A 15,384-nucleotide genomic window follows, 5' to 3' on the forward strand; every position below is an offset into this window, starting at 1 on the left:
TATCCCAGAATATGCGCTCTCTAGTGAACAGTGTCCTCTTACAAAAATATCACTGGGAAAATGGCGCTGGACGGGGAGGAGGAACACGATTCCTAATCAAGAAAGGAAAGAAGTGAGTGCCCTCTGCCTCCCCCTGTGTTAAAATGGTGCCCCCCTGTGGATTTTTTTTATATAAATAGGCAATGCCACACGCCTCCCCCTTAAATGGGGCCCATTGTGGCTCTCTATGGGGGTTATTCTAGTTCACTCTTTCTGAGAAAATCCTTCTTAGAGTGACAAAACCATGTGCACTGCAGGTGGGGCAGATGTAACTTGTGCAGAGAGAGTTAGATTTGGGTGGGGTTTTACTTCAAAGTGAGATCTATATTGTAGTGTAAAAATAAAGCAGCCAGTATTTACCCTGCACAGAAACAAAATAACTCACCCAAATCTAATCCTCTCTGCACATTTTACATCTGCCCCCCTGCAGTGCACATGGTTTTGTCCATCCAAGAAGGATTTTGTCAGAAAGAGTGAACTAGAATAAGGCCCTATGTCCTTACATATGCATACATAATTTCCTCCTAGGAATCTGTGAAATCATCCCTTTATTTCAAATGGGTCAGTACAGTATGGCAAAATGGCTATACAAACAATGGGCACAGAAACAATTTCTGGCAAATCGCACAACTGAGACATTTGTTCTGTTTGCAAAAGAGGAATACCTAGAAGGTGTGCTGCCCTGCTTTTAAATACAAATGTAGCAAACAAGTATTTTCATTTAGAATAAACTAATCAATTGGTTCAGCAACAAGGACAGAACTAGTCTTTTATGGGCCCTGTACATTTCTAATGGCAGCAAAACTCACATAAAAACAACAGACAAACAACGGTGGTAGCCTCATCTCAGCTGTAAACCTCTTCGCAAAAGCGCCAATGATAGTTACATCCTTGCTCAGCAGGCGGCTGATTAAAGGTCAGTGTATCACACTGACCTGCTCAGCAGCTTGTGATTTTTCAGTTTTTCCCTCCAGGAGAAAAATTCTTGTTTGGAACAATTCACACATTTGATTATGATCCGTGGTGTGAACATCTAAAATTGCCTGTTAAAAAATCTTTGCAAATTAGGTTTTCCATTGCAGAATTCCTAAAACTAGCAGCAGTGCATTCACTGTACCTAATACAGGATCGTATTACTTCCCTTAATAAAGGATACACTACCATTAGATACATCTATTGCCCCTGATGAAGTCCTGAGGACGAAATGCGTTGTTTCTGTCTTATGAATCATCATGAGAAAATGAAGAAACTATATGCATTTTAATATCAAATAATTATGTATTTGTCTTTACCAGATTGACTTACCTGCTGAAATATTGGTACAAAATTGTAATAGCGCACCTCTATTCTGTTCTCTATCCTATTTATTTTGGTCCCTTCTTTAGCAGCAAGGTTCTATAGAGGTGCTGCTTGTCCTTGAGCGCATTACTAGGATCACACCATCTTTCTATATATATATATATATATATATATATATATATATATATATATATATATATATATATATATATATATATATATATATATATATATATATATAGACTAGTAATATAGTACATAGATGGTATTATATCAATTGAAACCACACAATATCATTTATAGTGAAAGTAAGTGATTTGCATTATATTATCAGTGTCTGTTTCCATGGTAATTTCTTTTTAGTCTGTACAAATGTTTTATATTACTGAGGATACAATTTAATACAGCAGATTACATTCATCAACTGTGTCTAGATACAAAAAAATGAATTTCATCCCTAAATACTCAAAAGTTTGTTTTAGAATTTGTAAGACATTCATTATATCATGCTTAGTCCGTATAAAGACTGCAACATTGGCTGTCCTTTACACTTTACACAATATATACAGATGTCCTCATACGTCGCCACAGGGTATGGGTCATTGGGTCAACCAACTTAAGGTGGACTATGGCTAGGTCGACAGTTAAAAGGTCAACATGGGTTTTTCACTTTTTGGTCCTGAATGTCGACACAATTGACATGGACACTGTCCAAGTGTACCGTGTCCCCTCGCATGGCTCGAGACACTTGCCATGCTTTGATCACGGTGCCTTGCTATACTCTGCATTCTATTCTCCCTCCACGCCCTAGTGGACCGTAAGCCATCAAATACCGACTGTTGGTTTAAAAAGAAAAAAAATTAAAAACCCGTGTCAACCTTTTGACTGTTGAGCTAGCCATTGTCAATCTAATGCCTGTGTTGACCTATTTCAGTTGTCGACCTTCAATGGTCAACCTAATGTAAGTCGACCTTTACTGTGTCCACCTAATGACCATATACCGATGCGTCACACATGAATCTCCAGTCTACTGGTATATCCTACTCATATCATTTTGTAACTAAAGCATTTTTGGCAGAAAAGCCGCCCAACGCTAGCAGAGTCTCTCACAGGACCTGGCACACCGAGGGGGGTTGTATTGCTCAATTGTGGCAATGATCTATCAGGACGACTCTGTACATACATACGGCACCTTGTTGTGTAGAACTGTGTGTTCTACTATATTTAAATGTGAATTGACTCTATTTTAATGAAGGATTTGTCAGATTATGAACAATAGGTTTACTCATTATTTCTGGTTATGTTTTTTTAGTTGCCTCAGTAGTATTATTTTCCATTTCACCCGGGCCTCACTGTGTACCCATCACTGAAGTGATTGGACCAATATGGTTGATGCTTCTTCTTGGAACAGTGCATTGCCAGATTGTATCAACACGTACTGTTAAATCTCCTTCTATCATTGGTGGAAAAAGGAGAAGGTAAATATATAAAATAATGTTTGCTCATGCATGTTTTTCAAAACTAATGGACTGAGGTGTGACGGTCTTCTTTTTAACCCTTTGCGTGTTACGTTTATAATTTTACCAGTGTATCAGATACTGCAGTACATTGTGTGCCTGAACTGCTGAAATGGGTTCCATATGAGTAAATCTCATGAACAACCAAATTGTCAGTGGTATCATGAGGCATTCAAAGGGTTATATTACTTATTCTTTGTTGCTTTGCCAATACAGAAGTGAGTATGTAGTGTTACTGATGCATTCACAAGCTAACCTATTAGAAATGCGACTTAGAACGATAAATATGAATAATATATCTAAATCTAATGTAGATGTTTATCTTCTATCTAATTTAAATATTTTGTTTATCTTATTTTATTATGTGCCTGAGTGTGCTATAAGACTGAATACAGAGTAACCACATTGTCTTTCTGCTCCATGCATCGTCATTAAAAAAAAATCCCTAAAATCCCTAATATCCCTGTTACATATAATAAATGAAACGCATTTTTTGTTTTTATGCCCTCTTTATTTGACTTGGAAGGAGATTAATTACACAGACATCCACTAGTTTGATTTAAACACAAAACCATAAGATAACAGTACTAACGTTTAATGAATAATACACAAAATGTTACTTTTCTAGTCTTTTTAAGAACGGTGGATTATTATTTATTCTAGAAAGGCCAGTTTTTGGATTTTGGATTGAAAAGGGCTCCATCCCGGGATTGTTTTGGTGGTAGCACTGGTAGGCGGTAGCAGGATGTCCTGATATCTCCTCTACCCCTCCCCCCCTCAGTCTTTATACTATCACCACCACCCCACCACCCTCTCAGTCTTCTATCTCGGTCTCTCATCTCCTGCCGTCTTCCTATCTCACGCACCCACCCCCAGTAAATCACATCATGATGTGCAGAGCATGGGGTCGGAGAAGAGTCTGAGTGCTTCAATTGCTCAGCACTGTCTTAGATATTACAACGAAAATACTGCAAACATTGATCCCAAAATACTAGGATTAGGAACTCTAATACCAGGATTTAAATACTGCTGATTTTAGGGCAAAATCCTGGGATTGGTCACCCTGCTTTATTATGCTTGCACAAATGTGGTCCTGTACATAGATAACACATTGGGTTCCTGAAGTTTATTTGAAATACAGGTTTGTTATCTCAGTATTCCTGCATTAGAGTAACTGGAACTGCAAATGACTGCTAAAGCTTATATGCTGCGCTTGACAAGCCACTCCTAGTTTAAACTTGTCTGTCCTGCAAGAGTACTGTTTAAGCAATTTTAATGAGAAAATGCTTAAAAGATGGCCTCATTTAAACATGGGTGACGTTTGCCACTTTGTTGTTGTGGATTTTCACACTTTAAAATATTGCTATTACAATCAAACACTGTACCCGGATGGCTCAGACTAGGTAGACAGTCAGTAGCTCGATACCAAAAGGCCAACTTTGGCAAAAGGTTCAAGTGCACTAGGTTGACACTGACACACTGTCGACACAAGCAAACCTTCTCCATGTCAACCTTTTCCATGTCAACTTTTTTGTTTTTTTCACTGTCAAACCGGTGGACCTTTTGTTGTCGACCTATTTGACTGTCTACCTATGTCTGTTCTATGACTGTATGTGTTCATGATATGTTCTTTAATGTTTCAGGCTGTGCTGTTACTTGTAGTAGATTTGATCCTCTACATGTGCCTGACTCAGAGGCTGTAGGGGGCCCTTTGCGAAATCGTGATTTTGTAATTATGTTCTGTGTTCCTTACTCGTCTGCCGGTTCCCTGTTTTGCTCTATTGGTACCTGCACAACTGCAGCAGTTAGAACATCCTTCCTTTTTCTTTAGTGATTTAGATTTGTGACTTCTAATAATATAATGTAATATAATGGCAACACAGTAAGAGTGCCAGACCTTTTTATAACTGTATTTACTCAGGTAGCCCTAAGGGTTTATAGAAAGCCAAAAGGAGGCCCACCCACTGAGTTTACCCCAAGCCTTTGGTTACACCACTAATTTCTAGCCTTGGCTTTGGACTTGGACTGTCCTAGATGCAGACTTGATGTTGTACATAACTGTCATTTTTTTTCTTGAACCTGGCTTTCAGGGGTAGATTTATTATAGCGGCGCTAAGAGCGCTGCTATAACACTCCCTAAGATCTTGCCGCCGAAGCGGGGGAGCGCTAACTCCCCCCTCCGGCGATGTCCCCTCCAGCTGACAGCGCGTCAGTTAACATTGACGCGCTTTCTCCTCCCCGGCCGGCTGGACTGCGCATGCGCAGGATCTCGCTACTCACGCTAGATCCCAGCGCAGCTCAGCGCCAGCAGCAGGGACAGCGATGTCCCTGCTGTAGGTATAGGGCATCGCCACCTGCAGCTGTCGAAGGCGATAGCTGCAGGCGGCGGAACAATGCTAACCGTTCATAAATCAGGCAGGAGGCAGGGGCGCAGCACGAAATATCGTAGCTGCGCTATGCCTCCTGCCCCACACCGCTGCCGATAAAGTACATGGCCAGCAGGTGTGATAGATCAGGGGAAGAGCTATCCCCTGTCTTAAGGCACGGGGATAGCTCATATTCCCCTGATCGCCAGATAATAAATCTCCCCCTATGTTTTTAGAAATCTGTGTGCTGGTTTAACCCTTAGTTTTCAAGGATTTTTCAACACATGCTTCTTGTGCATAAGTCCTAAGGACAACATAGTAACATTAAAAATGACAAAAAAGGCTGCTGAAATTGATGACTAGCATACTTGTCCTAGTACGAGCACAGCTCTCTCATGCATATATCAAATGACGGGCCTTCACTTGCTCTTCTTATTGATGCTGCACATTTTTACTATGTTTTCTTATTCTCGTAGACTGGTATATCAGTTAAAATATAAGTTGGCTATACTTGGTTCTGGTTGATAGATCTACAGTGTCTAGATAGACAGTCTACTCCAAGAGGTAGCATTGCAATACGTTGACATTGTATAAAGATTGCCATGAAAATGGTAGACACACATAACCAGTTTTTTTGTGATTTTTTTTCTTTTAATACTTGTTCTTCCTTCACCGACCATGTTGGCATAGATGGAGAATATATTAGTGAAGCATGGCTAGAAAACTTGTTAATAATAATGGGGGTCCATGGTGACAGTTGTCGACGTTCACCCCCTGAAAATGTAAAAAACTCATGTTGACCTTTTATGTGTCCACATTTTACATGTTGACATTTTGGGGTAAACCTATTTACGGTCTATCTAATAATCTACACCGCTTTACTGAGCAGTCACACCCCAAGGTCACTTAGTCATGTCACGAATCAAGTAGCTAAACCACTCAGAAGGCAACATATTAGTAAGTAAGCCTGTGGTAGCAAGTGAAACTAGTTTATCAGTTGGACAACAAAGTAGCAACATCTGACGTGAGCTACGGGCTCGGTGTCAGTTTAAGCTATAAGAATTAAAAGAGAGACTGGAAAAAGATTTACATTTTTTTTTTATTTGATGCACAATTAAAATTGTGAATTGGAGATAATGGGACATATGCTAGTTACACACATCCAATTATCAGACTGATACTATGGTACCCCTCCCCACATGATATGTGCAGTACTGTACAAAAAGTTTATGTAGGTTTGGAAAAAATGCTGCAAAGTAAGAATGCTTTAAAAAAAAATGGGGTTGAAAAGTGAATGAACAGATGAAATCTAAATCAAATCAATATTTGGCATGACCATCCTTCTGCCTTTAGAACAACACCAATTTTGCTATGTACACTTGGCTTGCGGTCTCTTCATGTAATCCCGGACAGATTGGATGATGGGGCAATATTATAACTTCCAGGACTCCTAGTTCTTCTTTTTGTGCTGAAGATAGTTCGTATGTCTGGGGCTGTTGTCCTGCTGCAGATTATATTTGAAGCCAAGCAGATGCCTTCCTGATGGTATTGCATGATGGATAAGTACTTGTCTGTTTTTTTCCTCATCATTGAAGAAAAAACATCAAGGAACCTCTATCATGTTTCCCTATTGTCTGCAGGCAATCATTTTGATATCCCGATGGCTGACAGACATTGTTTAGGACAACTGTCAACATGTGGTCAAAACATGGCAATTGTTGTCAAAAGGGTCAACCGGTTAATTATTGCCCCTTTAAAAAAACAAAACACAAAAAAGTAAGAAATAGTCCGCCATGCCACGCTGCTGCTGAGTTCAGAGGCGAATACATTTGGCCCTAGCAGTTGTTTACGCTTGCATTGGAAGCATGCTAATTTACATATTTATGAAGCAGGGTGTAATTGCCAGTTTAAAACCATAGCAACTAGACAGATCTATATAGTGTGCATCCAATCTCCTGCAGCCACACAATACTGCTACCTTCCTATAACATTATTGAGCAATCTGTGTGTTAAATAAAGGGGTTTGTACACAAAGCCTACCTGCCAAGCCCTGCCTCCCACACAGCAACAGAACATTGGGCACTAACAGGAGGGATAACAGCATGCTGTTTTCTTCTGACAGGAATCTGCTTCCTTCGCAGGTGAGGATCGGCAGGCCCCCTTCCGGGCCTGGCCCAGTACATTTAATATCTGCTGTATGGAGATATTATACTGTGGTGGCGGCTCTGCCTACATTACTAGTTTACAGAAAATATCTTGACCTTCTACAATGGAAGGTATTCCATTTATTAGATATTTTAAAAGACTGCTTAGCTTGGATATGGAAATCATTTTTTGTAACATTTGATATATTGTGGCCATTCAGATGTCATGGAGCTCTTCCCAATGTACACGTGCATGAATCTACATCGCAACTTGCTACTGGATTTTTTTTATCCAGTGCATGAGGTGACTATTAACGTTATATCGATTTGGTAGTAAGACCATTTCTGGTGTGACAACCATCTGTTTCATCTCTGCATCACATTTAATGCGTACGCACATCTAGCACATATATATCATTGTTTCATTACCACAATGCAAAGCCGTGATTAAGGTCCGCCAACTTTTTGATCTCTTCTGCTGAAGGAAATTAAGAAAAGCAGCACATTTGGAAGTACATAGGGAAGGCGATGGCTCTAGTACCACAGATAATACACAAGAAGGGACTTTGCAGAACTACGGTACAAGCACCTCTAACAGTATTGGCGCAGTCTTCAGAGATTTCTGGCATGCTGCTTTCTTTTTATCAGGGTTTGTATTGATTCCAAGCTTTTGTATACTTGGAGAGATGCAGTATCCCTTCTCTGGAAAGCATTGAAAACATGGTGTACATCCAGTATACTCTATAGTTCCTTCAGTCACACTGGAGTGCACTGCATAATATTACAAATATGTTCAACAATGTCAGATGTGGTCTTTTATTATGCAGTTATCGATGCATTCATGTCAGTTACAGCCTCACGTTAAGTCACTTTTTTATGTCTGTATAACCATTGGTTTATAGCCCGACCCATCTGATGTAAACCATTTGTAAAATACATTTAAAAAAAAACAATTCTGTCAGTTTGGCAAAATACAATTATACTTAATTTGTTAAAAGCAAACATTGCTGAAGTCTGAATTTCACATTAGTTAAATTGTTTAGGCATTTGATCTTGTTTTGTACCTGTTTAAAAATTTAAATGTCTGTGAAACAGAAATGCATTTGGCACATCAGCTCATACATAGTTTATGGCTGTCAGGTTTAGAGCTAATCTAGGAATGTTTGGAAATTCCATATAGTGTGCTTTCTAGAAGAAGGTATATTGTGTGTCTCTTACATGTTCCGGTAGTCTTTGTGTTATATCAGGCTGTTTATTATCTGTGTGGTCTGTCAGTGCTCTAAATTCTGATCAAGTTTCTCCTTATATATTTTACATGACAGATAACCTACACCTACCTATAGGCTAGTTATTTTATGTAATTATCGTGTGTTGCAGAGGTGTAAGGAAAATATAATCTAAGACTGGTCAACGGTTCATATGTCCTGCAATTTTTTTTTTTTAAACACTAATTTTATGACCGTTTCCTATGCCAAATACTTGTCTTGTGAGGACAACAACCTACACAATTCATGCAGCTTGTCAGAACTTCTCTTCTGGCCCACAAGCTCAGGCTCTCTATCTATGGTTGCTGAAGGTCTCCGTGACCATGCTTGTAAGGGCGGATGCTGAAAATTTGTTATGCTCTGTGATCAGTACTGCCAGGATTTCATTATAAAACTTAATTCGCTTTCATTGTTTAAATAACCTCATTGGCAGTAGTTATTGACATTGTCAAAATTTGTAATTTAAATTGACATTGTAAATTTGTAATTTAAAAACCATTAGAATAAATTGAGATATTACAATTGAATGTTTTAGGAGTTGCATAAAATTATTAACTTATGGTGCATTATACAAATGTATCTGCCTCAATTAAAAGAAACGTTACAAATGAGGAACCATGACAAAACAGAAATAGAAGTTTAAAGTCAATCTACAGGTATACATACTGTTCCACGACGCCAAATACATAATAACTGGATCGCATACCATGCGTGTGACAGTAGAGGAGACCTCATTGTGCAGGCACAAGTTATTATATGTATGTGAGGTTTAACAAATCAACCTAGCACAGGCCAAAGACAGGCATTGTAGAACATCACTTCATTTTAATAGAATATTGCAACAAATGTAAATTTTGTTTACTTCAGAAAAATTGACTGCTACTGTGGAGCTTTAGTTATAGTTTACAAGCTATTAGATTGTGCAGCATCTTTTTTTTTTTTTTGTTTTATAGAATTTTTCTACAGAATATTTCCTTTAACACTTTAAACTTAATCAGAGTTTTTGAGCACATTTCCTGTGTTTTGTGTTGCTTTATGTTTGTGCAAAGGAACATTGAACTGTGACTATCATCGTAATTTCTAACCTACTCACTATATAAGTGTGGATAAATTACCAATTCAAAACAGCAGCACCCCCTCTGAAAACTATGTACTTGATAAAAACTTTTGATGCTAAACAAAAACTGCAAAAACCAAAGCAAACCCAACAGTTGCTATTACTTAAAAAAAAATGGCAATACACCACTCTTACAGTGATGTCTTAAAGCGAAATAACAATTTTTGCCAAAAACAGCATTAAATATTAAGTATTAATAAAACTATTAAAATACAGCAGACTATTCCCCCAATAGCATGCTTGCAGATATTTCTTAGGTATAATTTTATTGCATAAGTTAGTAAATCCAGTTAGTTTTTGCTTTTAAGATGTGCTTTGTTTTTGCTGTTTTACCATGATCTGGATGGTAAAACTTTACTGTACTGTGATGGTCACATGTCTCTGTAGAACATACATATTTTATTTGCAGTCTAATTCCATTAAGCCCTTTTACTGTTTTTCATTTAGATTCATTTGTAGTACTTTACTTCACTAAGAGAACTAAAAACATACAGAGTGCTGTTTAACAGTTTGTACTTTTTTACTTCAGTTCAAAGAAAGTCAAAAATTCTATGGACAAATCTACAGAAACTGACAATGGTTACGTGTCATTAGAGGGGAGATTGACAGGTAAAAGCAGTGAAGATGGTGTTCAAGTACATGAGCCTCGTAGTGAAACGATCCACTCAGAAGAGGCTACATGGGCACCTGTAACAAACAGGAGTCATCATACTCAAACCAAGGCAGTGTACAACAAAACCAAAACGGTAATTAAAAAATTGAACATTTTAAATCTGTAGTACCACATATTGGTAGTCTGTTCTGTTTTTTGTTTTGTAGTTTTCTTATTTCTATTAATGTTTTCTGCATAACATGAATTTGATGGTTGTTCCAGGACCTCTGCTTACTGTGTTATATCATCATATCTAATACTAATGGACCCATAATAAGTAATAGTAGTGTAGTGTGTATTCCAATCAAACTAGATTTTACAGCAATTTTTTTTCCAGAATTTTCTCAAGCAATTCAATTGTAACCTTTTTTTTTTTTTTCTTCCTGAACAAAAATTTCTTGTTTTCGGCCGAAAGCATTTAAGATCCGGGATAAATTCCTGGACTGTGTGTTTTTTAGCTTGTGAAAACAGGGAATTTATTGGGTGTTTTTGGGACCTCGTGGGTTTCAAACCCAAAAAAAAATCCTTTATAATTGACTGTGTTGTACTACTTTCAGGGCTAATTGGATAGCCCATGATAAATTACTGCGGGCAATTGAATTTCCCCCAATTTTTTGTTCAGATAATATGAGAATCTGTCCTGACTTTGCAATGTTGCTCTCATTTTGTCACTATAATTCTCGATTGCAATAAACCAGTACTTCTTGGCATGTCCATGTCCATATGTTTATAAGAATTATGTCATTTTATGATTATTTTCTAAATACAGGTTTTAAATTTGTTGGCCAAGCGTCTCCTGACTCGTTAGTAATACTTGCAACATGACTGTTTTGATGTTCCTTAGGGACATATTCATAGCTCACTAGAATTGACTAGAGCATTCACATAATTTATTTCCATCCATAACAACTGCCTTTTCATACGGTTGATTCCAGCCAAATGGAAAAAGCTGATGTTAGTGAATTGCATTGCCGAGTTCTTCAAAATAAACATGCAGAAATGCAAACCCTTTTTTTCTGTCCTTTTTTGACTTGCAAACCTTGATGTTCAGGACGTGCAAAGATCCCTAGCTAATGTGTCTGATGAGGTCTCCAGTGAAGATGATCCCAGTGCAGGATACACAGCCAGACGTAACATGAACCGCCTTCATGGTGACAGCACACTCAGGAACAGAAAGTCTCATCATTATAAAAAGCACTATACAGCGGAGGTATGTTGCATAATTAATTCCATTTCTCCCAGAGCTGACCATGGAAATAGTCCTAGTGTTAGATGATAAATACAGGTCTATAGGGTGCATGTTTTACCTTACTATTCTGACTATTGAGTAGTGAATAACAGACTAGTATAGTTCATGTTGTTGTCTATACACTAATCAATCTTATTAGCTCTAAATCAGCATGCTTGTGAAGTGTCCTTGTTGCCCAGTAACCTGCAATATACTGTTGACATTCCCATGTGGACATCAGAGATTGCTTCTTTTTATAGCATTATAAATGTTTTGGAAATAATTTTACAGAAATGTCCTGACCTTGTTAGAGAGGCAAATAACATTCCAGGTTAGATCTCAACTGTGTTTCATTTACATAGGTCCATACTGTAGATTTCAGTCACCGGAGAGGTATGACATCATGACGTTTACTCTTTTGGGCATTAATTACCGGTGAAAAATAATTTATTTAATTAAAAACATAATTGTTAATGAAAAAAAAAAATTACCGGCAAGTTTAATTTCAAATTATTGGTGGAATCGATATGCATTACCGAACATGAATGCTTTCAATGCTAAAGAAAACCTTTTATCCTCCTTTTGATGTGACATTGTATTAGGCTTCTCAAAACAGAAGATGGCTTAAGTCAGACCTATCGCAGGAAATGTATGAGTTTCCAATGTTGTGCTATTTTTACCATTCATATTCCCCGTTTGTGTTCTATTGATTAATTTTGCTAAATAAAACAATTTGCACTAAAATCACAGGCACCAATTGGCAATTTGCTTTTTTCTGTCACATGCACATAAGATAATAGCAGCAAGTGCATGATTGGTTGCCATTGTTTAAGCCAAGCTGACATCTTTTTGAGAACAGTGCTAAATAACCCACATAGATGTACACTTTGCATCCTCTGCTGTTTGTTTTAAAACTTTTATTGGATGCAATGTATTACTCTAACGGGGAAATTACATGTTATACCGATGCTTTATCGAATGATCAAGGAAAAATCTCGATGTACCGATTACCATTTGATTTTCCGTAGACACCGAACAAAAAAGAGAAGAAGAGCTAGTGATGTATTTATTATTTATGTATTTATATCACAACTATTGAATTTTACATTTAGGGGGATATCCAATTACCTGATCGCGGGTAATTGGTTATCCTGGGCCTCTGGCAGGCGAAGCAAAATCCCAGAAAGCTGCTTTGGCAAAAAACACATAGGTTTCCTATTGGATGATTTAACAGATAAATAATCTGATTTAAAAAAACAAAACATTATTGAAACATTGGGAAAAATAGCAAAAACCGTTCACCGTCACCATGTTTTATCGGGTAATTGAATATCCCCCCATGGCCTTTATATAGAAATCACTACTGTAGACTTAGAGGTTGCCAGGAAGGCAATATGTTTTTGTAAATAAACGAACTACTACTAAAACCTCAAGATAAGCCTTCAAATGTAACTACTTTTCATCCACGGACAGATATATATTTAAAAAATGTGTGCATATCAGGATAATGTAAATATTCTTTCAGGATATCCCAAAATCAGGAACCAGTTGTAGTTCTCGCTGCTCAAGCTCTCGGCAAGATTCAGAAAGCACCAGACCAGAGTCTGAAACAGAAGATGTTCTCTGGGAAGACCTGCTGCACTGTGCAGAGTGTCGCTCTTCCTGCAGTAGTGAGACAGACGCAGAAGCAAATCATGGAAACCTGTGCCTGAAAAGGGAATTTAGAGATGACCCTTTCCACCAGGTACTGTACACTTGTTTACCTTTTTTGTATTTGTTACTGTATTATTTAAGGTACCATTATTCCTGTGGCTTTAAAAATATATATGTCAATAACTAATGATGTGAATAACAAATTATTTATAACAAAGATCTGCATAACATAAAGAACACATTTGGGTTCGAGGGGCCCTTTAAATCCAGCAGCGCACATCTATACATCTTATTTTGTCTGTATAAATAACTTGTTTAATAACAAGCAGTGTTCTTGAATGAAAACCTTACTTTCTGCTCCTTCTCTCATTCTCTACACCTGATTTTTCTTTCGGGGCTTGGCTTGACCAAATCCAGGCACCAACGCAGCCTGAGTTTTTCAGATTTTGGGCAGATACACGGACAGTGTAATGTTTTAGCATTATCTCACAGTACTGAGGTCATGGGTTCAGTTCCCACCATATCCCTAACTGTGTGGAGTTTGTATATGCTCCCAGTTCTTTTGGGTACAATCCAAAAATATAGTGGTTTTAATTGGCTCCCAACAAAACGTAATCCTAGAGTGAATGTCTGTGCATATACTGTACATATGTTAGGGAATATAGAATATAAGCGCCACTGGGTTAGGGACTATGGACGCCAATCCTGGGACATTTTTTTTCAATCCCGGAATTCGGGATTGAAAAATGCCCAATCCCAGGATTGGCTTCCCTAATTAAAAAAAACACAAGCTTTTACTTATTGGGGCATGTCTGGGAGCCATGGCAGGAGCTGGAGGCACATCTGGGATACGGGCCAATGCTGTGTGCGGCAGACTGTTCGGCCTGTGCAGCGTGATAAATTGCATGATTGTATGGCAAACATTTTTTGATGCGATTTATCGGAAGGTGAGCTTCAAGGGAAATCGAACCCGATTTATAGTTTCGAATGCAATCGCACAAGTGTATGGGTAGCATAACTTTTTATCCTGTGTGTAGTATATTCATGCAAGCCTGTTCTTTGTACATGGATGTACTTTTTGTTTTTTAAAGTTTATTTTCTTCTGCTGAACAGTTATTAATATCCCCCAAGCAACTTCCAGATATTAAGTTACATCTATATTAAGCAGGCACTGCAAGTTATGTTCTAATTAATTATCTTTCTTCACAGAGTCATTTACCTTGGCTGCATAGTTCTAACCCAGGACTTGAAAAAGTTAGTGCTATAGTGTGGGAGGGAAATGACTGCAAGAAAGCCGATATGTCTGTGTTAGAGATCAGTGGAATGATCATGAACAGAGTAAGTAGCATATTGACTAAACCTCTTGTTTAATTTGATTTATTAAATGTGAATTGTTCATTCAATATTTTTATAATCTAAGGAAAGGTCGCCCTTCGAGACTCACTAGATTAGTGTTCATTCTAGCACCCGCTATCTTAGACAACCCATGCAGTTCCTCTTCCCTGCCTGGGGTGTCGCTGTCTGCTGTAGTGCTTCTAGCACAGTGTGGTCTGTATATTAGCACTGGTATGCAAACCAGACCTGTGCTAGAAACATCACAGCAGACAGCAACACCCCAGGTAGGGAACAGGAACTGCATAGGTTCTCAAAGATAGCGGGTGCTAGAATGAACACTACTAGATACTGAATGTCGCTCCCTAAATATAATGGAGGCCTAGCCCTCCCAGATTTGGTGAGCTTATAGAGAGGCAGACCCAGTTACAAATTAGTTCCTGCAGTCAACTACTTCATCTTGGGCGAACTTTGAAGTGGATAGCTGCATTGGGCCCCCCTTTGGATTCCCCACACGTTGAGACCTAAAGGCTTATGCTTATTGCCATTTATTCAGGCCACCCTTAAGACCTGGGATAACCTGACCACATATAACGCTTTACAGAGAATATTTGAACATTCACATCAGTCCCTGCCCCAGTGGAGTTTACAATCTATATTCCCTGCCACATGTACATGCACACACAGACATTCTAGGTTTAATTTTTTGGGAGCCAGTTAGCCTACCAGTATATTTTTGGATTGTGGGAGGAAATCCACACAAGTACGGGAA

General features: G+C 38.2%; 1 protein-coding gene across 2 annotated transcripts in view; it reads left to right on the forward strand.

Moving 5' to 3' along the window:
• PHTF2 (putative homeodomain transcription factor 2) overlaps positions 1-15,384 on the forward strand; it is an 86,648-nt gene that overhangs the window by 48,775 nt on the left and 22,489 nt on the right. Inside the window, exons 6-11 of one of the 2 annotated variants that reach the window (XM_083183049.1) lie at positions 2,651-2,816; positions 7,850-8,014; positions 10,277-10,493; positions 11,451-11,609; positions 13,153-13,371; positions 14,490-14,618. In XM_083183049.1, coding sequence (XP_083039175.1) covers positions 2,651-2,816; positions 7,850-8,014; positions 10,277-10,493; positions 11,451-11,609; positions 13,153-13,371; positions 14,490-14,618 — 1,055 coding nt within the window. The remainder of the gene's footprint in view (positions 1-2,650; positions 2,817-7,849; positions 8,015-10,276; positions 10,494-11,450; positions 11,610-13,152; positions 13,372-14,489; positions 14,619-15,384) is intronic. The other variant, XM_083183050.1, reaches the window with a different exon arrangement.

This window comes from Crinia signifera, chromosome 4 (genome assembly GCF_055691185.1).
Source record: "Crinia signifera chromosome 4, ASM5569118v1, whole genome shotgun sequence".
In the NCBI taxonomy this organism is placed as follows: Eukaryota; Metazoa; Chordata; class Amphibia; order Anura; family Myobatrachidae; genus Crinia; species Crinia signifera.